Source organism: Meleagris gallopavo, chromosome 6 (genome assembly GCF_905368555.1).
Source record: "Meleagris gallopavo chromosome 6, MGAL_WU_HG_1.1, whole genome shotgun sequence".
NCBI lineage: Eukaryota > Metazoa > Chordata > Aves > Galliformes > Phasianidae > Meleagris > Meleagris gallopavo.
The window spans coordinates 23,624,253-23,646,271 of NC_139409.1; the positions used below are offsets into that span (position 1 = coordinate 23,624,253).

Sequence of the window (22,019 nt, forward strand, 5' to 3'; positions counted from 1 at the left end):
AAAATCTTTTTAAATTTTGTTTTCCCCCTCTCAGGCTCTTGGTATGACATCTTCCCAGGACAGGGCAATCGTTAAAAAAAAGCTAAAGGAAATGAAAGCATCTCTGGAGAAAGCTCGCAAAGCCCAAGAGAAAATGGAAAAGCAAAGGGAAAAGCTTCGGAAGAAGGAACAAGAGCAACTGCAGAGGAAATCAAAGAAAACAGACAAGTCTTCGTCAGAAGCAACAGAGGGCACTAATGAGCAGTGATAAGCAGAACTGCTGCTGGGTTTGTAACGTGGAGGCACTTGGAGGGGAAGAGAAACTCGCACCCACTCTGATCCCCTTCAGCTTTCTTGCGTTCATTACACGAGTGTGTACAGAGAAATGGAGCTATACATAGAATGACCGGGGAACTTTATCTTGTGTAGTTTTATTTTCCTGCATATCTTGTTCTCGCTCGTTGTTGTTGCCATGTTAAACAACCCCAACCCTACGGTTTGTTTTGTTGTTGTTGACAGCTAACAGATTTTATATTTGTGTGGCAGTGTTTCCTTTCAAACTACTCTTTTCTTTTGAGCTCTGTGTGTTCGGTCACTTCAGTAACCAGCATGATGCTGAGGAGCATGGTCCACTGCTTCACCTCTTCTGAACACGATGGCCAGTCAAAGCGATTGGTGAACGCTTACGCATCTGAGTAAAAGGATTTTCCTCTGTCTGAAAGGAGATGACTTACTTAACTTTCTAACTGGAATTTCCGCTTCTCTGCAGTGTTTTGATACTCAATTCCGTCTACTGGAGTAAGTTTCATCTTGCAACAGTACGTTGAAGTGACACTGCTCTGGAAACACAACTGTTCCGTGACTTCTTAATATACACTGGAGATAAAGACAGGAGAGTGGATATCCCCCCTGGGTAAAAGACAGGAGGTGGAACTCTTTCTGTTAACTGTACAGTAGTTAATCCAGGAAGGAGGCAAAGCCTTAAACGATTATGTGGGTTTACACAGAAATCTGAGGATAACATTTATCCTTTAGATATCTGAGCAAGGATGAATTTCTATCTAGAGCACAGCGTATAGATCTGTATAAATTTCTTTGTGCTCCCAGTGTGTAGGTAACTTTCTTATAGCACACTGTGCTTTCTTTTTCATGTATTTTGAACAGGAAACTGGGCTTGTTTTGTTTTGTTTTGTATTTTTTTTTCCCAAGAAAAACACATCTTCAGGTGCGTTCTCCAATAAGCATTGGAAGTATATGTTTTGTGCTGTGCTGTTACGAAGCTGTCATTGGAAATGATTATCAAAGCTGAGTCTGCTGAAGACTTTCAGTTTTTACAGAAGTGCACTTTAAGCAGAGGAAGAAGAGGGATTCTGGTTAGGATTGAATTCAGTACGTTGCTTCTAAGATCAGTGCTGCCTTGGAGGCGAAGGTTACTAAATCCAAAGCTGCCATGTATTAACTGTTTTGATTGATGTGTTTAAAGAATATCTCTACTGAAACCTGAATTTTTAGGCATGGGCTGCAGAACAATTGGATGGTTTAAAAGTCTTGTTACATATGCTAGAGGTTCCTGTTCTCCCAGCCTGTTAAGTCCATTGGTGAAGCCTGCTGAATAGTTTTGACTGTGACAGAAGCAGAGCATAACTCGCGCTGGGTGATGTTAGTGCCTCTTAAGAGTGGTATTAAAATATTCAGTATTGCTTCAAAAGAATGAAAAGACAAATGGCAAATATCCATCACAAGAAACTGGAGGTGTTACCTTACTGCTTTTAGTCAGAGCTAACTGTGCAGCAGCATTTGTATTTGAGAAACATCACTTTCTGTTTGTGCATCCTGAAAGTTGCAGCCTTCATCTGGCCAGTCATGCTACCATGGAAATTGTTTAAGATGTTGATGCAAAGGTGCAATCTTGAACTTTAAATTTGCTAACGTTGAATTTCTTGGAAGAAAATGTTTGTTTTAGTTTGGCTTGGCTTCTCTCTTGCTCTCTTGCTCTCTTGTACTTTATGACATTCAGATTTGCCTGTCAAGTTCTCTGAAATTCAGATTTGAAACAGTTGGGGTGCAATGTTTAGAGTTAAATGTCTTCAATCATAATCATTTCTTTGATGTGTAGAATGATCTACACTGACAGAGCCTACTGCATTCAAAGCTACTACACAGCATATCTACTTAGTCTTACCTTAGTTTTTGCTTCCAAATCCAATTTCTACAAGTTTCTGATGTATATTTTTCTCAAACATAAGAACAAAACTACCATCAGAGATACTTTCTAATATTTCTAATGGCTTCTGATATTTTTCTTGAGATAGACCACGGGCAAAAATAGACAAGAATTCCACATTGGAGTGAATATTTGTGCACTCTCTGTTGGAAAAAATACACAAAAGTTTTAACAGCCTGATAAAAGTAGCATTAGGAGGTTATAAATTTGTACTCAAGTGAGAGAAGTTATCTGGAAGAAACTGGAAATTTCATATTTTAAATACAATGTTGATAAAATGCATTTAATGTTTTTAAGTTATGTTTACATTATAGTCATGTTTAAGTGGTTGTATGCAGTAATCTGAGGTGGTGTCCCTGCTTTATGTTGTCTGTGTTCCTAGGAACCTGAGCAGGCTGCTTGGCATTATATGTTGTTTTCATTCTTGAAGCTTAGAAAAGTGCCTCGTTAATCTGTTTGTAAATCAGGTTCTTAGTCTACAGAATAACTAATTTGACCTACTGAAATCCTTACAGTATTTGTGTGGTTTTTATTGCTGTGTGGTAATGTTACTACGTTAGTCTCCAATTAAAAAAAAAAAAAAAAGAAATTAAAAAGCAGTAGCTTAAAGTTAAAATAAAATCATAAAATGCATACTGATCAATACATGGAAACAGAACAAACCAAGCAATGTCAGGAGTTTGCTCCTCTTTCTGTGATAAAAGAGATTTATATGGTTCCTTTTATTACGATCACATTTTGGGGGCACGGACAAATGTCACTGGACTACAGGCATAAAGAGCAGTGCAGTCTGAAACCTCTCTTGCTGTTCTATAGGATGTTTAAAGCTGTGTTGCATTTCTTCCCCTTTTATTGTGTAACAGCACCTATGAAACAGAAGATGAAGTTGTCTCATCGTCATGAACTTAAATTTCCTGTAAACAAATGCTAAGTCAGACTTACGGTTTTGTGTGTGTATGTAATAAGAAACACAGAACTCCACGCTAGATGACTGCAAAGACTTTCTCTTGGCTCACCTGCAGGAGTATCTGTAGCCCATTTTTGCATCATTCTTGCAGTTTTGGATGTGCTGACAGAGCGCTGTGCAGGCAGCTCGGTGGTTCCAGGCCTGTGCGATGCCCATGCCTGCTCCATGCCCAGCTGCCCACGGCTGGCAGAAGGTGACTGCTGCTGGGGCAGCACCAGGATGCTTCTGGGATCTTTGCTTCTGTTGCCATGGTAGTGCCCATCTGCCTGCATGCACACATCTGGCTTGTGAAAGAGTGCAGGTGTAGCCCGCGGAGCAGAAAGGAGAGCTAGCTGGAACTCGGAAAAGCAGAAAGTAAGAGATGCAGCATGGCAGGTTACTGGAGTCCTGAAGTCCTGCACTGAGGTTCAGGGGGACCGCAGTGGCTCTTTGCTCTATCCAAGTCTATGGATCTCTCTTCCAGCTCATGTTTTCCCCCGTGAGACATGAGTTACAGCTCCCAGTAAGGTTTCCATCTGCCTGGGCAGACCGGGACCAGGTATGAGGAAGGAGCTCAGGCTGGTATGTGCAGTGCACAGGGCACTGCTCGCTACTGCATGTACTTCACCCAGTGGTCCCAGCAGGAGTGGTGGTGCTCACTGTTGGTAGAGCCTATTCTACCTCATGGGCTACAGTTGTCTAGCAGACCAGCAGCCATTACTAAGAAGCTGAACAGAATTAGGTGATGTTTGTCTCTCAGCGTATGCAAATCTGATTTAGTTTTGATTCTTTTTGCTAAGGCATCTGTTGTGCCATGACTCTGGTCTGCTGCAGGGATACTGCGAAGATCCAGGTTTTACAAGAATTACTGAGCAGGCAATTCTGAGGTTTGTCTGTCTTCTGCTCTCATTAGCATTCACCTAGCATCAGGATTTCTAACACCCCAGCTGCTTGCTTTCATCTAAGCCTCCTGCCTCTCAAGCTGCTCCACCTCTGAGCTGCTCGTGTGCTGGCAAATAAGAGGTGGCTGACATTGTGTCATCCCAGCACTGAAAAGCAAAAGAAGAGCTTCACATATAGCCAGCTGTGGGTCTTGGAAGGCTCTGCAGTGTGGTCTGTGCTGTTTCTCAGTGCTGAAGTTTAAGGGAAGTTTGCAGGAATTAAATCATGTGTTAATTATTTAGCCACATGTTTACGGTGGAAAACTACTGTCAGAAAGGAAAAGCTGATTTTGTTTTTTTGAGGTGTGGCCTCTTCCCCTGCAATGTCATCCAAGTGGCGGAGAGGCTGAACCCTTTCTGTAGCAATTCCCTCCTCCCTTGCTTCCCTCATTTAAAACCTCAGGAAACCAAAGCTGTGAGCCAGAACACTGAAAAAAAAAAAAATGATAAAAGCAGGCACACGCTTAATGAACTTGGAAGTCTTTAGCAGCTGAGTGCAGGAGGCAGTTGGATGGGTCCATTTGGGGTTTGTTAACAACAGAAAATAATGAAGTGGCTCAGTCTTTCCAGAAATGAAGAGGCCAAGTGATTGTGGCTTGGGCCCTCTTGAAATGAACAGGCGTGAGTCTGTGTGTGTGTGTGTACGTGGATGAGTCTGTGCACATGATGTGTCCATGCACACGGATGTGTGTGCACCTGAGCACCTCTGCGCAGCAGCAGCAGGTGGGCTGCTGCAGGGCTGTGGGCATGGAGCCGGGATATCAGGTTTGCTCTGCTTGCGGGCCCTTGTGTATTTTGTGGCTCCCAACATGTTAAAAGTTCTGTTAAAACCTGGAGTGTTCTTCTGTAGGTCTTCCTGCGTGTTGTCCTCGTGCTGGTTTTCAGGTAGGGGAAGGCTTGGCAGGGTTGGTGTACTACATTGTTGGTATTCCGGGAAGAAAAACCCATGCTCATACTTTATAAGCCTGATTTGTGCTGGAGCTCTTTGGGCAGCTCATTTCTGAGCGGGCTGTGAGTGACTTCCCCCAAGGTCACCACTGACCGTGGATCGCTCCTCTGCCCGTAGACTTCCCTGCACACATGTAGTGTCTGAATTGCTGCTTTTGTATCTTCCGACCACGCTGCAATGCTCACCCACCAGTGTACGTACTGCTAGAAGACCAGGCAGCTAAAAGACTAAAATGCACTGTGCTCACTTGTAAAAATTGGCTTTGTAATGTTGTTCCTTTTTATATGGTTGAAGAGGTGGTTGCGCTTCAGATTTTTTCCTTTTTCGGTTGTTTTTTAAAGAGGTCAAATGTATATGAAGTGCATGTTTAACCCTGAGCTTTCTGTTTGTACATCTTGGTGTCGAATCATCTGCATGAAGGACACGGTAGTGCCATGTCTGAGCTTGTCCCCTTGTGCTTTAGCCAATAGGAATTTCTCTAGGTCGTTGAGTTTTCCCCCAGATGATTTTCTTTAATGTTTGGTTATTTGAAGACATCAAAACAAAACATCATGGTGGCCCTTTGTTTTCTTACAGTTTAAATATAAACAACAAAGCCTCGTGGTTTGAAGTTAATTTGTTAGTGTAAATAAATTTCTTGCCAATGAGTATTATTGTTGTTAGACAACGAATGCAATAAAATGAGAAATCCTGAATCTTTATTAGAATTTGTATCGAGTCCTCACTTTCCTGCCCATTCATTGGTCATTCCAGAAGAAGTAATAAATGGTAAGCACGGCTTTTGTCTTCTCCTTCCTTCTGTGTTGTTCTGATCCCAGCTGTTGGCCAAAGTGTGGCTCCTGGGCATCAGACTGGATCTCATTTACAGTCTGCAATGGTGCAAAAAGAAGTAAATGTAAGTATATACAGGGTAAGGAAAGAGAACGACTTTTTTTCTCGGTCCTTTTCTCTTGGTAAGCGGATGGAACACAGCACGCAGTGTTCTGCTGCAGGCTGCTCTCACACTGATGCTGGTCAACATTTGTTGTTCTAAAAGCCACTTTCATATTTTACACTGTAGTGTAGTTTAGCTGCAATGAGTGTTTCACACATTCAAAGTACAAGCACTTCACCTGCTCAACACACTAATAATCTTTTTTCTTTCTTGATTCTATATTAGTAAAGCATTAAATTAGGAAAGGGGGAACACAGTGCCCACTCTGTTGGTCTTTTGGTGGCTTCACCCCTGGCAGAACCCAGGCCAGGAGCTCAGCGCAGGACGGGAAGCCTTGGGGCCTCAGCTGGGCTGCCCAGTAGCCACATCACTGTTGCTTCCTTCCACTGACACAAACAACACCTCCAGGGTGTAAGAGCAGCCCCAACCCATAAGCAAGAAGAACTTAATTAAAACAGATGCACTGTTAAGTAACTGGAAGTCCAAAACTGACATGTAAAATGTGTCTGCTCAGCAGCATCCTGAGACTGGAGTCGTTATGCTCATGTCCTTGCTGTGCCTCTACCTGTGGGCAGGCTGCTACAAAAACCTGCTGCAAGGGAACAGTTAAAATAACAGCTGTGAGGGAACACATCCCTCATTTTGTGAATGGCCCAAAACAAAAGGAATGTGACAAGCTCCAGCAATTTGTCGGTTTACACCTGGAGATGCTGGCAAAGGTGAAGTATATCTTTGATCAGCTGTTTGTAAGAATGCTGACGTAAATGCTGGCTGTTAGACAGCCACAAAGTAAATGCAGTCCCAGCACAGGGACCGCTTCAGCTGTGTTACCAGCTCTGCTTCAGGACATGATCTCTTTATTACAAAGCACTTAACCTGCTGGAGAACAAATAGTGAGAACAAATAGTGACACAAGCCTAAAGTGGCACTGCTGCCCACATTGTTGTGGGAGCCCCATCCCTGGAGATGCTCGAAGTCAGGTTGGATGGGCAGCCTGAGCTGGGGGGGGGGGCACTGCGGCAAAGTGCCCACCTGTGCTCCCTGTGCTGCACCAACCATGGCTAAGGCATATTTCACTGGAGGTGTCTGGGAGTTGTTTTCCATTCTTTAAGAAAAACAAGGGTTGTTTAAGCTCCCTCTGGCAGGCTCAGTAAGAAACTGCTCAAAAGTGATGCCCCTCTTTTCTCAATAAATGAAGCTGAAGCTGTGGTAGGAAACGGTTTAAAAAGGGAAGACAGAAATGAGACTAAAATGTCACTTAAAATAGCTCATAATATATCATTTAAAATATCATTAAAATATCCCCTTCCACTAATTTCTGAAGTATTAGGGAAAGCCAGCAGCAGAAAGGCTTAGAATCTTTGAGTTGGAAGGGACCCTTAAAAGCCATCTAGTCCAACTCCTCTGGAATGAACAGAGATACCTACAGCTCCATTAGGTTGCTCAGAACATGGTACAGCCTGACTTTGAACGTCTCCAAGAATGAGGCACCTGCCACCTCTCTGGACAGCCTGTGCCAGTGCCACCTTTAAGAAAAGAACACTCAGTGCAGTCCCAAGGAAAGCCTTGGTCCTGTGACATGAAAGCACAGACTGGTAGTTAGCAATTCCCATTAACAAAACTGATTTTCTCTGAGAAAAAACAAACAAACAAACAGGAATATAGCTGTGAAAGATAACTTGAAGACTGATGGTTTCAGTCATTTATCATCTGAATTTGAAATTCGGCCATTTCCTGTACTACTGCATAAAACTCTCATTTTGGAGAGGCAAGAATGCGTCCCATGGCTCTGGTCAGCTTTTATCAGAGCAGTCCTGTCCTTACTAAATCTAGCAGAAACTAGGTGAGCCCACCAGGAATTAAATCCCACAACAGGCCTTACCAGGACAGCTATAGCTCACAGTACAAGGCTCTGTGGTAGACAGTGCCAATGAGCAGTTTCCTGTTGTAGACTGTTGCCACCGAGGTCCCCTGCAGCACGGAGCCATTCTCAGCATAGACGCGTGTCACCGTGGGCTGCTCCGCCAGGATGTTCTGGATGCGCAGGACCTGCCAGGGACACAGATACTGAAATCTACTGTAGGCAGAGGGCACATCAGGATGGTAATTTAAACAAACGAGCATCATCTGCTGCTGCTAACCACGATGGCTTCACCATGTGGCTCCTGTGATAGGACCACAGGTTCTGCTTCAGGGAAGCACGATCCAGGAAGACCTGCTATTTGGATTCAGTGCAATAGAGAGGCTGCCCCAGCACAAGGAATGTGCCTGTTTTCCTCCAGGCTAAAACATCTTCTACTCAACATCTTCTCATTTCCAATCTTTTTCAAGGCAGAGTAAACAACCGCCCAGTATCATAAATCCACAGCTACGAAAGAGGATTGCCTCAACTTGTGTCTCATGGGAAGCCCCGGACAACACAAGAATCAGCCACCTGCACGCCCTGCTGCCAGCACCTCACTGATGCCAGGAGGAGGAAGCATGGCAGTGTCATCTGCTGATGGACTGCACCTGCAGACATCGTTCCAGGGAGAGTGCTCCTGGCCCTGCCCTGTGCTCAGCCACTGCTTTGGTTTGGCAGAGGGGTGCTGGCTCAGTAATTAACGCAGTCCATCAAAATCTGATTGCTCAGCCACAGCTGCACAGAAAGCAGCCTAAGGAGTCTGGCATGACTGAACTCCTACATGAGAATTATTCAGCTGTCTCCTAAGGATCCAAATAGGTGTTTGTAAACTGAGTACGTGGTACTCAGGTTTCCCCCGTGAGAGCAGAAGCTCTCAGCTAGGAGCCAGCACAGTCTTTGCCTTCACAGAGGCTGTCCAGGCACTTTTCTCTGTAACCCATAGCTAAGGATGGTTTGGACGATGGCACTTTCTGGCGCAGAGATAGCCCAGAGACATCTCCCAAAAGTCACCTCAGAGGCAGGAGGGTTATCTGGGTCATTGTAGAATAGCTTCATCCCATTTGGATGGCATCCTGTCCAGATATCCCCAGTGTCAGGATCAACAGACAAGTTATCGGCAAGAGTGTCCAGCTGCAGCGTCTGCCCAGCACAGAGAGAGAATAAGAAAAAGAGAGATGTTAAAGCTGTCAGAAGCCCTGGAAGTTAAATATAAGATTGTCTTATTTTCAGTCATAAACAATAAACCTATTCAAGACTCTCATCTCACATAACCCAGTCTGACTGTATTTCATTATTTTCTCCCTCAACGATCTCTTCCTTCCCTGCCCACTTTATTCCTTCCTCCATGCCATGAGCCTGCTCTGAGATTCTTCCATTATCTACCATGCTCATGTCGGTTACTTCTGTTCTCTGAGGACGCATCCAGGCTGCCTGGAGCAGACTTCCCCTGCAAGATCCTTCTCTGCTGGTGGGACGTGCTGGTAGGACCCACAGCTCTGCAAGGCGTAGGAGTCACAGAATCATAGAATTGCTCAAGTTGGAAAAGACCTTAAAGATCACCATGGCAAGAGCCGTTCCAACCAGAACATGGTGCATGAGCAGGTTAAAAGTGGAAGCATAATAGGGACTACTCTGTCCAAAATTCACATATGCCTCTTTTTCTTTTGGAACTGCAGCACCTTACCTTGACATGGGTTAAATTCCAATCAGCATGCTTTTCCATAACATGGACATTATGATCAAATATATCTGCAATATAGATGTACCTTCAAAAGAAAGTGCCTCTTAGCAATGTGCACAAGCAAGCAAACACCAAAAACAGTCAGTTCCTCCTGTGTAAGCCCAGCTCTTCCTGCAAGGAATTTCACCTTAAAGTCCTTGTGTAGTAAAAGAAGTGTCAAGCAGGCCAGAGAGCAGAGCCCACTGAAACACTGCTCCACACTGTTCCAGTTCTTCTATTAAGACACTGAAGCAGGCCTTGAAGAGTCCAAATCTACTTTTTTTTTTTTTCCTTTTTAAATAAATTTAAGTTTATTTGTCTAAACCACACGACAGGCTAACACCAGGGGTTCAGACTGTAGGACTGTACAGCCTTCCTCACTTTCAGAAAGCCTGCCCTGTTAATCCTTGGCAACAACACACATGACTTTCTGTACCAGCTGGTTAGAATGCAACAGCCTTTGCTCTCATTGCGTATAAACCACCATACAGAACAACAAACATTGCCTGCAGCTAAAGACAAAGACATGTGGCTTCTGTTCTACAAACCCATTGCATCACCTATGCTTTACAGGTAGCATCTTGCCTCACATGAGCCAGGGCAGCCACTGACCACAGAGGATCCTACGTATCCACCTAGGACTTGGGGATTCTTATGTGTGGTTGAATAAAATCTGAGGCAAGAAGAAACCTACTTTTTGTCGGGTGAAATGTTAATTCCATTGGCTGAATAAAACCCAGCTGCCACTTCTTTAACTTCTTTTGGACTGTAGTAAACCACATTTGACCAAGTTAAACCCAAGTACATTTCCAAGAACATCAAGATGAAGTCATAGAAGTAGTGGTCATTGGTAGCGTAAAAGCTGTCAGGCCCCACAGCTACTACATCATTCACACTGAAAAAGAAAAGAGAGAGAGAAAGAAAGAAAAGAACGAAATGAAAGGTATGAAGAAGCACCATAAGACTGCACAGAAACCAGCGAGAACACAGACACTCCATGGTCACAAGGGGGCTGCAATTACAGCTTTCACTTCAATTTTTACAATCACTTGTTGTTTAGAGCCTCCCTTTTTAGTTCTATTTTCCCTTTTTATGCACCAGAATTATGCAGTGCTGAAAGCTGAACAGGATGGTACGACATAAACAGGAAATCTGGCTACCTGCTTACAAGACCATGGAAATTTTTCTCTTTTGATTACATTCAGCTGGAAACCAGAAAACCAGTAGGAGTTGTGACAGCTTTATCTTTCAGGCTACCTTTATCTTACAGTCATTTTGCAGTAGTACAAACCAAGAAAATTCTGTATGGAAATGAGAGAAAAGAAAAAGCTAGAAGTATGTTTACTTTTACAAAATAACAAATTCAGAATAAAAGAGTATCTGAAGATTCCTATCTGTGGGGAACTGAGAATGGGTTACATGAGAGAAGTAATGGATGGCAAACTGAGCTAATTCACTGGCATCAATCTCAGTGGAGCTTAAGGCTGACTTAGTGATACAACTGTTAAAACTCTCATTACAGAAGAGACTGGAGGAATACCATTTTTAATGGCATGAAAAAGAGAAACCAGACATCTGGTTAAAGACAAATTAGCCTGTATTAATAATACCCTAAAATCAAGAATATCCGACTTTGGATTTTACCAAAAAAGCTTGTTCTTTTGGCTCCAATACCTTGTCAGAAGGTCGTGTCGAATGGTTTTCAGATGTAGAAGAGAATTGTCCTCTTCCATAAATTTAAACAATTCTACTGTGCTCTTCTGGTGTGGATGATTCACAACAAAGAGGTACACGGTGTCATCTTAAAAGAAGGAAAAGGAAAAAGCTGGATTGCACTAGATCTCTGCAACAGTAGGGTGGAACTGGAATTTGGGATTTGGTGCATTTCCCTCCGGGCTCTTCAGAGGCAGAATGATTACCAAAATAATGCAAGATCCAATGCAACTGGATCCAGATCTCCATCTATCCACTGACATGTCTCAGCCTATGGAGCATTGCCATGTAAACGAAACTTTTACTGTTTCTACCACAATGGAAGAAAAATAAGGGCTTTTTATTAGTGCCCAGGCCATTGGATTTTGCAGCCTGATGTCTTAGAGTGGCCGGTTGTATGGAATATAGCCACAGTCAGCTGGGAAGGAGGGATGGAACCCCAGCAAATTTGGTCCCCTTGGTTTACTTACCATGTTTCCCGAGAAAGCTGCAGTCAAGCCTTCGCTTTTAGTCTGTAATATTGCAGTACCTTTACCCAGCTGTGTTGGTGAGACACTAAATTGGCCACCAATTTCTCCGATGGAACGTCTCTTAAAGGATGCCTGCCTTGGGGAGCAGGTGAAGCTGCAGGAATGGCTCTCTTTAAGCATACTCAGGACTTCTTAATTGCCTTGCTTAAAGCTCCAGTGAAACAACAGGGGAAAAGAGGGGAAGGACAGCACAGAGGGGTGGTCATGGACAGCCACTTGTTGCCTCCCTGCTGTCTGGCCACTCCTGATCAGTGAAGCACGTGTCTCCTGTAGACCCCTGAACCCAAGGGTGACAGATATAAACTGGCAAGATTAACTTTACGTGGCTTTCACCTTTTCAAACATCTCCCATGCTTTCTTTCCTTTCAAAATAGAGTGCATCTTTCTGTCTTGGACATTTTGAGACCATGTGCAAAGGCATTTGGTTCAGCAGCCAACTTTTAGAAAAGAACCCTCAAAAGACCAAGTGCCTGAAAACTGTTTTCTCTCCCACAATATGTTGGTTACTGGGGGTACAATGCAAGGCCCCAGACACATTTCTGCTTGTAGCTGTTAGGATAAGGTTTACTACCATCATGGGTTAAAGTTCTCCTCACCTTTGTCTATGTAAGTGCTGATCCCATGAGGGTTAAACGATCCCAAATCAAATCCACGGCTGATTCTCAGTTCAGATGCTTTTGGCTTTTTTTCATTCAAATCCATCAAAAAAATTTCACCTGGCTTGTCTGGTGCAAGGCTCTTCAATCCTGGGTATTTCAAACCCTGTAAAACCAAAACATAAGAAGATCATTTCTGGCTGAAAGGTAAGAGGAGCACAGCACGACTGTAAATGCAGGAGCCCTGTTGGAGTCTGCAAGCACACACCAGGTTTGCCTTCTGCTCCAGCCACCCGCTGCAATGCAGTAGGGGAATAGGCTCTGCTGCCCTGGTGAGCCCTGAAGCCATGGAACAGAGGGAACTAGCTGGGGCCCATGCTGCATGGACAAGGCCTCCTACCCTGTGCTGGCTCATCTCCTGTCCTTCCCCGGTGGGAATGGGACAGTTCTCCTGCTGCTCCTCCAAGCTCCTCGCATCCTACAGCCACCATCAAGGTGCCACCAGCCCCACCATGGTGCCATAACACCATACCAAGCATCCCTGCCCTGGCCACAGTGTCTCCATGGGCCAGCACTGAGCAGAGCCCAGGTAGAGGGCTTGGACTGCTGCACCAGGAGACACCAAAGCCCCCGGCCTTCGCCCAACCACTCTGGGGCAGCACAGTTTATCCAGGCTCTACCTGTGCTTCAAACCACCCCATGCAAAGATGCTCTTGGGGGAATGAACTGGAAGACCAGCACAGCCAAATGCATCCAACAGAAACATGGTAAAGTCATGGTAAAGGGCAGGGCTGAGGCAGCTCACACTTCTGACACAGACTTTCAGATGTGCCCAGAGCACACAAATGAAAAAAAAAACAGCTTCTGTTTTAGAAAGTAATTTGTAGGCCTCTCTTCCTGATTACAAAGAGAAGTTTGAGAGTGGATAGCCTAAAAGCAAAAAATCTCTCAACCGGAAACAACAAAATCACCACACAAAATGGTGTGTTGGTTTTGCTTTTATTTTAAGACAATAAGAAGTTAGCACTCCTTTTCTACAAGGGAGAGGTTTTACATTTCAACATTTCAAGTAAGCAGCAAGAAAGAAATTCAAGGTTACGCAAGTGCAATGGGATACACGTGTGAGATCAGCAGCCAGCACTGTTGTGTTGAGGAGTGCACTTGCTCAAGCAAGGAAACACTGGTGAACACAAGTGAGGTCTGGGCTGACATCCAGGCTAATAGGAACTAAAGAAACCATCTTGCAGGCTTCATCTATTGCCTCTGCAGATCAGGCAGAGCCTGCCCCTGAACAGAGAGGGATACTTACAGAGCTGATGAAAGCCAGTCCATTAGGAAGGATGTCAATGTCTTCTGAACCAGCTTCTGCAAAACAGAGATAAAACAGTTTCTGTCAAAAGATACAAAACATTCCCCACTGAAGAATCTCCTACTTAGCACAATTCCAGCTCACACAAAGCTACTGTCTCATACAGCTGCTTGATAGATAAAGTCCAGCAGAAAAATTCAACAGAGCACTAAAAGCGAGAGCAGCACTCTAGGTTAGGCAACAGCTCTGGAATCACCTCTTTTTGGAGGCTTACATGTCCCCCCAGCACCGCATGCCCTGAGCGATGCAGGATGAGCCACCTGCTTTTGGCAGCTCTGCTTTGCAGCAGACCATCAGTGCAGGCTCTGGATTAAGGGATTTCCAGGGCAGGACTGCAGGGATCACTCAGCTCCTATGCCCACATAAGCCAACCCAGTGAATTTCACACACTGGCCCCCACACTTGGTTAAGTATTATAAGCAAATATTTAGTTAAAGCTCTTGAGTGACAGAGAGCCTGCTCTATCTTTAACAGCTGAGGGCTGCCTTAGACCACGCTTTTAGCTGTGGGTAATCGCTTCCAGTATTGCCAGTTCTTGCTAGGAAAAAAGAAAGACTAGCTCACAGAAGAGAGAGTTAATTGGAAACGGACAGTTAAAAAGCACAAGTTTGGGATGGGAAGAATGAAGGGAGAGCAATGCAAATTCGGGCACTTCTCAGCCATCTTATGGTGTGTGTGAAAGAGGAGCATGGCAGGAAGAGCCAGGAAGGCTTGGCTTGTTCAGTGGTTCACCTCCAGCAGAGAGAGGGGACCGTGGTGGGAGGACTCTGTGTTCATTGGCATGAACAGCAAAAGAGAGAGGAACTGATTCATCAGGTATCAGAAACTGTTACCTATGCCACATTGCCTAATTGTGCCACAACAGAGGCGTATTCACCACATTATCTACATAGGTTGTAAAGAAAAGTTCAACAGACCTAGAAAGCTAGAAACATGATTTACTCTGCTCTTCATTTTATCTTAGTACAATGTCTTCTGCTGATGCAGCTGACAAAAGCCTCACCTGGGTTTCGTGTCCAAAGGAAGTGAGTATCATGCCTATATCGCATGAATTTCTCCAAAATGCAAGTATTTCCAGCAGGTTCTGCAGCACCTTCTGGATCTTCAGCAATTGCCTCAGGACACACCATTAGTTTATTATAAACTAGTGATGTGATTAGACACCCACAGAATTCAGAAGATAGCGCTGATTCTACAAATGTGGCCCTTTTCACATATTTCTAAATGAAGTTTAGGATGATCTGCAGTTTTTTTGTTTGTTCCATGTTGCCTATATTGCACAATATTTGACAAGCAGAACAGATCAAAGTCTTCAAAAAGAGAGAAAGGATGAAATTGTGCAGAAATAAAAGGGCCCACTAGAGAATTCCATTTACTCTAGGTTTGCTTCCTTTAACACGGATGCATCGTTTTTAAAGTAATTATGATAAACTGCAGCAGCTGTCTGTGTTTCCATGTGCAGCTGAAGACCATTCTGCACCCAGCTGATCCAGCTCATCACCTGATCATTAATTAATATAATTAATATTTAAAAGAGTGACAGACTCTTCATTCAATGGTATCATCACATTTTAAAGGGAAAAGGCCCAAGAGGACTGAGATGCACAGAAAAATATCTTTATGCAAAGTGTGAACAAACTCAGAGATATGAGTACAGCAAAAGCCCTGGTTTGAACAGTGCTACCTATGCAGCACTTAGATACTAGGGCTGCAGCATATAGGGCTGAGCAATACAACCCTTCTGGAATTAATTTTGGAAGACACTTGCAAAATTGTTATTTCTATTTCTGCCAGATCAGACCAAGTTAGGTTCACGTTTTGAATACTGGGTCAGAAGGAAGCTGAGGCTAGGGGCAAGCTCAGTGCTCAGGGCCCAGTTCACAGAATCACCAAATTGTAGGAGCTGGAAGGGACCTCCAGAGATCATCAAGCCCAACCCCACCTGCAAAGCAGCCCCCTACAGCAGGCTGCACAGGCAGGTGTCCAGGCGGGTCTTGAATATCTCTAGAGAAGGAGAATCCACACAACCTCCCTGAGCAGCCTGTGCCAGTGCTCCATCACCTTCACTGTGAAAAAGTTCCTTTGCAGGAACAGAACTGATGTTCTGTAAATAGATCTGCAGCAGCCGCATGGAAAGCCAGGTGCTCAGAATTCACCAGACTGCCATGTAAATGTTAGGCACAGAAGTTAAGATACTGTTTGGAAATTAAACAAAGCTATAGCTGTGATTTCCAGCTCTTCTTTCCTCATCAGCAAGCATTTTGCAGAAGTCCTGAAGGACTTCAAAGTAATAGTAAAGAGCAATATGCTTAAAAGAATTACTGAGAACACCAAACGAGCGCGACTCTGAGTCCTGCACGAGTAAATTACAGCTCAGTCTTGATGACTAGGAAAGATTTTTTCAGAGGCGATTTCTAATGACTTCTCCTGCACATAAGCTCAGGCGAAGGAACTCTGCACACAGCTATTCACTGCAGCAATTTGACTTTACAGACATGTTTGATTCTGACATGAGGATTTATGAAATGACACAGTGACTCAGCAAGCTCAAAGGCGAGGCTCTGAGTCTCACCTGAAGGCTCCTTACCCATGCAAAATCCATGCAATTTCAGTAGAATTTCCAAAAACACTACAAAGGGGGAAAAAACCGCCAATAAGCCGCTGCCGAGCTTAAACAGTGTGATCTAGGGGAAAGGGAGTCAGATTGCGTGTTTAAAGGTAATCGTTTTACACTCTGGTTAAAGTGAAGGAGAAAAAAAAAGTAAGACAGAAACATTCCCATGCGCTAAACACAAGACCTAGAGTACAAAGTCAACATTGTAGCCACTCAGTTGAACCTCTTCACAAACCGGACTGGGACGACAAATATCACCCTTCTATACACGTATATATACTTATTGAAGCATTAAATACCAATGAAAAAAGAAGGGTGCCAAAAGAATTTTTCAGTATAATTTTCTTCCTGTGGCTTCTCTCCACCTGAAAGTCTGCTTGGCAAAATACAAACGCATGCCAGCAAGCGAAATAACACGTTGCATTCAGGCTGAGGCTCAGAAGCTGCCTTCAGCAGTCAGTTTCAGAAGAAGACCGGACAGAAGCAGAGGACTCAGGGGCTCTGAGCACCTACCGATCCCTTTGATGAGCCGGCAATTCGGGAGGGCTACAGGGTCAACTTCTCGTGTAGCATTGAGTCTGTTCCTGCAAGAGAAAAGAGCAGGTTAGCAGGTTAACAGCACACACAGCCGCTGCCGAGCAGGTAATGCTCCTGGCTATCTCTGCTTTATTGCCTGCCATATCTCAGCAACGAATCAAACACTGAACAAGCAAAACCCAGAACTGGCAATGTTGCCGCAAACAGCTGGAATGGTTACATGCTTCCCGAGATGAAGCTTTCACGATCTCATGCCACCCACCCCAGCTAAAATGACAGCCACGCTCTCTTCAGGTTCCAGCCACTAAATACAGCAGCACCCTGCAGCCAGGACCGGCGGTGTGGGTGGGCAGAGGGCAGCCTCCCACCCCAGCCCACAGCCATTCCAGGTGTGCCTGCACTTCTCCATTTATCATTCCACATTAAAAAGCAGCAGCAGTGTTATTGCACGGCACAACTGATGACATCCTAACAACAAGCAAAACTTGGCAGTACAGCTTTCAGGATTAATTTCCCTGTCCCTTCTCCTTTTCACCCGCAGCACTCCCTGTCAGCCATTCTGATTTCGTATTATCATGGCATCATTTAGGTTGGAAAGGACCTCTAATATCACCTAGTCCAACCACCAGCCCATGCCCACAAAGCCCACTGACCACATCCCTCAGTGCCACATCTACATCACTCCCGAAGACCTCCAAGGACAGTGACACCACTACCACCCTGGGCAGCCTATGCCAGTCTCTTCACCACTCCTTCCGAGATGAAGTTTTTCCTAATATGCAGCCTAAACCTCTACTGGCACAATTTATGGCCTCTCCAGTACACTCCAGGTGCATGTGGTAGGACAGCCCAGTCAAGATTGGCAATGTGCCCCATGGTCTTCAAACTGAAATGGGGCATGGTGTTATTGTATTATAAGAGAATGATTCTTTTTTCTCTGGCCTGACTCTAGAAGTTGGAGCCTTCAGCTTAGTCAGCATCACAATGCAGTGGTCACAGCTGATGGTTTTCCAGGTTCCATGAAATCCAGAAGGATCGCGCCTTTCCTACCTTGAAAGACAGTGCACATCATTTTAACCACTGAGGGCTGCAACTTGAACATTTTCTTTGATGGGGAATTCACGTTGGCACACCACGGACTGCCTTTTTGACTCCAGCTCACAGTGGTGACATCACATCTCATCACTGGTAATGATGTAAGCCAGAAAACTGTCACTTTCAGCCTCGTATTGGCTCAACAGATCCTGACAAACTTGTATATGGTCTTCTTTCTGTTCCTGTGTGAGAATTTGTGGGACCCACCTGGCGCAAATTTTGGGATATTCCAACACTTGCACCAGCATTTCCAAAGCATTGAAACCAATATTCAGCTCCACTGCATGGAGGAAGTCAGTGTCACACCTTTACTTCATACACACTTCCACATCAGACGCCATTGTGTTAGACAGCCCCTCTGCTGCCATCCGTCACACGGCAACAACATGTCATAGAGTATTGGTGGGAAGGTTCAACCTCAGCTGCCAGACCACCAACATCCACCTCCGATGTCATGAGCCAATATAATGAAATAGGAAGCATCACTGTCAGAACTGCCCTCGTTAGTTGTTCCCATCAGGCCAGAGAAAGGACAAATAGGACAGAGGAGTGCAAGAAAAGGAGCCAAGAAAAGCTCTCACAGGAGCTCTCCCAGCCCCCAGGGGGGATCTCAGCCCCCAGCACAGCATGACCCCAACTCAGGGCAATCATGTCCTGCATTCATGCTGCTGCTTTCTTGGGATTTCTGCCTTCCCTATTGCAGGAGCCCTTCCCCAGCGGCTTGCAAGCCTTGCAGTGCCAAAAGCACAGCGGGAACGCAGCCAGCAGCCGAGGGGAGATGATGATATCCCGACAGCATTCCCAGGGAAACACTCTGTGAACTGGAATGAGAGTAATTCAAAAGGACACTGGTCACAAGCCTGCAGCATACACAGAGGCTTTTTCAAAATGTGTCAGTTTATCTAGCTCAGGCAGCCTCAGCTACCGAGCCAGATGGCCTAGATAGCTGACCGGCCTTCCGAAAACACGTCGGACCCACAGATCAGGGGACACAGCTTCAGGAAAACAGGAGTTTGCCTCTTGGTGCAGCCCAGCGCCTGGCACCTCTCCTTGCTCCAGCTCCAGCCCCCCGCCTCCCGCCTCCCGCCCCACTTTGAGGCACACAGCAGCAATCCCTCTCCCGAGCAGAGACCTGTCACATATTCAAAGCCCTCTCTTTCACTATTCCCTTTCTCTAGGTTAAGCAGCCCAAGAACTTTCCTTCCTACCTGACAAGACTGAAAATCCGCTCTAATTGTTGGGTTTGCTCCCAGTTCCCTCCAAACCGCCTGAGTCCTTCTGGCAGCACGCTGCTGCTTCAGCACAGAGGCTGGGAGGTACAACGGTACTGAGTGTCATGGTATGATAACACTGTGTTTGCATGTGAATGAACAACAGATATCCTTTACATACATATTGTTTCCATACACACGTAGGAACACGGTGTGTGCATATGAACAAGTTACATATATTCTTCTGAGGAAAACAGTAACCCAGCACAACCCAGCACAACTTCTGTTCAACTTTTACAAATTTGATCAGGGCTTTCTCTGGAGAACAGTTAGCAGCTGCAGCATGTCAGCAGCAGAATCGGTGTAACTTCAGCCAGAAACACACAGTAACTTCTTTTTCTGCCACAGGAACTTTACTCAAGGCCTATTAGGGAGATAATAGCTGCATAAACAAACCTGATTTAAGAAGAATGAGGTCTGTAGGATCTGTAGCAATTCCTCAAGCCTAATCTTTGAAGCACTTCAGGGACTCCTGTACCATGCCATGTAGGCACAATATACCAAACTCAAGGAGCAGCAGAAGGCTGTGTTGGGTTCCTGCCTTCCAGCCAGGTGGTCCCAGGGATATCAGGAGCTCCCTGGTGGCCCTAAGGGTACTGCTGAGAGCTCAGCGTGCAGGAAACCTACCTGCAGGCGTCGGGGGGTCCTGCTTTTAGTGGGAGACCCGCCTCTACCTGACTGTCAGTGGCTGCAGGGATTGCAGACCTGACAGGAGCTACAGACCTGCAGGGCAGAGAGCTGGGTGCGCGTCCTTTAGCATTTGGATCCTAATTGTAATGATGCACCGGCGTGCAACGAAGCACTTCACCACCCAAGCGGTTACAGGAGAACTTGTTTCAGCGCCGGTGCACAACTCAGGGAGCACAGCGAGCTTCCAACTCGGAGTGCACCTCACACGCACACGGCCAATCAGCCAGAGCTCGGCCTCAGCAGGACGCAGCGCAGCAATTGCTCGCAGCCCCGATTCCCACGTCCCGTTCGGCCAACGGGCAGCCCGCACAGCCCGAGGCGGCGGACCCCCTGGCGGGGACGCGGCACGAGGCGGCACCCCGCGCCCCGGCTGCGCTCCCGCCGTGCTCACCGGAACGCCAGCAGCCGCTCCGCCGCCAGCGCCGCCGCTATCCCGATCAGAGCCGCCGCCAGCACCTTCCCCATGGCCGCTCCCGGCTCCGCGCTGCCCGCCGCCTCCCGCCCCGCCCCGGGCCGCGCCGCGCCGCACGGGGGCGGGAAGCGCGCAGCTCCCGCGGGCACAGCACGGCCCGCTGCAGCGGCAGCCCTCCGTCGGGTCCACGTGCCCGTACGCCAGCGCCGAGCTCGAAGTTTCCTTCATGTGTCGACGGACGTGTTTTCAATCGTACACGTAGGACGCGAAAAGCTGCAGACCAAGCGTGGCCGTGCTGGGTCAGACCCCGGGCTGTTCAGCGGCAACACGTGTAACCAGAGGCTTAAGGAAGAGTAAGAAAATGAGGGGCAAGTTGAGTAATTCTCCCTCAGTCATTCTCGACTCAATTTGAACAGCTTTAACTGTTCAGTAACAATAGGTTTTTTTCAAGCAGTCCCCTTTTGAAGCAAGTGGTGGTTTTATCATGCTCTTTGCTGATACAACACCACCTAGACACCTTACATGGGTGGGAAAACAGCTACTTTTGGGCAGTAATTCATCTGAAATGTACCTAAAACAGATAACCAATCTTCTCTAAAGATTTTTACTCTGCATTAATTAGACAAGGAGACTGTAGGGACCAACTCAAGCTCAGAAATCCTCAACAGCACCCTGTGGACTGGCCGAGCAACTACAGCAGTGCCAGAAACCCTGTTACTGTTGCTCTGTCCCCATTTCCTCCAAGCTTGTTGCCTTTGGGGCAGGCAGGAGAGGCCTGGGAGTAATCTTCTCCCATGTGGTGTAGTGGCTGAAATCAGGAATGAGCTGTGTGCATGTAACCAGGTGTTGGGTTTATGTAAAGGGAAAAATACTAGTGAAGAGAGTGAGCAGAGCAGAGTGGTGGGATGAGTTTTACACTGATTGAGCAGCTTGGGGAGACAAACGAAACAAGGAAAGAAGAGTAAGCATGTAAGCATGTCCAGGAGGATTAATTCCATCTGGAGCCACAATAGTAAGTCAGGTGAGCAGTATCCTGGGGATGGCTGGTCTTTCTCTGCTCATGATAGATGCATATCAACCAGCCTGATGAGAAGACCAAAGGAAGCACTTACATGGCTAAGGGTAAAGGGAATAATTTCTACTGAAACTTTGGTTCCCCCTAAATATGTCATATGGGGAAGATAGGCCCTTTATACCTGCTCTCTATCACGTATCAGCTTATATTTTAATAGATAAGATATAGAAGCAGTGCCCAAACAAATTTGGATTTCGCAACAGACTATTTCCAAATGTATCATGTTTGAATCATTAATGAAACACAATCTGTTGCTGAACTGACTTTTAAAAAGCTAAAACTCTCACCCAGATTTTAGTCTCTTATATACGAATGTTAACCTGAAGTAAGTTCATCAGTGAATCTGCGTTGCCAAAGTAGTTACAGTGGATTTACACTAGAGAATAAAGTTCAGAATGATTCTAGAGTACTCGTGGGGGGGCTGATCTGGCCTAGTCACTTCCTATACTGTGTTCAGTTTTGGGCCCCTCACTACAAGAAAGTCATGGAGGCCCTGCAATGTGCCCAGAGCAACGGAGCTG

General features: G+C 45.7%; 2 protein-coding genes across 7 annotated transcripts in view; one reads left to right on the plus strand and one right to left on the minus strand.

Moving 5' to 3' along the window:
- The window catches only part of PPP1R9A (protein phosphatase 1 regulatory subunit 9A), a 135,560-nt gene extending 129,820 nt beyond the window's left edge, over nucleotides 1-5,740 (plus strand). For all 5 annotated transcript variants that reach the window (XM_085227469.1, XM_085227468.1, XM_085227470.1 and 2 more), the window contains one exon: nucleotides 35-5,740. In XM_085227469.1, coding sequence (XP_085083595.1) covers nucleotides 35-247 — 213 coding nt within the window. In that variant the 3' untranslated portion in view covers nucleotides 248-5,740. The remainder of the gene's footprint in view (nucleotides 1-34) is intronic.
- On the minus strand, nucleotides 5,711-20,560 carry LOC100303695 (serum paraoxonase/arylesterase 2). 2 transcript variants are annotated; one of them, NM_001303187.1, is given in 10 exon segments: nucleotides 5,722-5,908; nucleotides 7,856-8,022; nucleotides 8,888-9,016; nucleotides 9,561-9,642; nucleotides 10,291-10,491; nucleotides 11,271-11,397; nucleotides 12,436-12,601; nucleotides 13,745-13,800; nucleotides 16,932-17,002; nucleotides 20,403-20,479. In NM_001303187.1, coding segments are annotated over 9 exon segments (1,065 nt in total). In that variant the 5' UTR covers nucleotides 20,477-20,479; the 3' UTR covers nucleotides 5,722-5,908; nucleotides 7,856-7,863.
- Between the last annotated feature and the right edge of the window lie 1,459 nt (nucleotides 20,561-22,019).

Excerpts from the sequence above, each read along its gene's own strand:
- LOC100303695 (XM_085226113.1), bottom strand. The coding sequence starts at position 20,476 with ATGGGGAAGGTGCTGGCGGCGGCTCTGATCGGGATAGCGGCGGCGCTG. Across the intron at positions 11,398-12,435 it reads CAGCACTTACATAGACAAAG|ATGACACCGTGTACCTCTTT; the intron begins GTGAGGAGAACT and ends CCTTCTTTTAAG. Across the intron at positions 9,017-9,560 it reads GGAATTTAACCCATGTCAAG|ACGCTGCAGCTGGACACTCT; the intron begins GTAAGGTGCTGC and ends TGTGCTGGGCAG.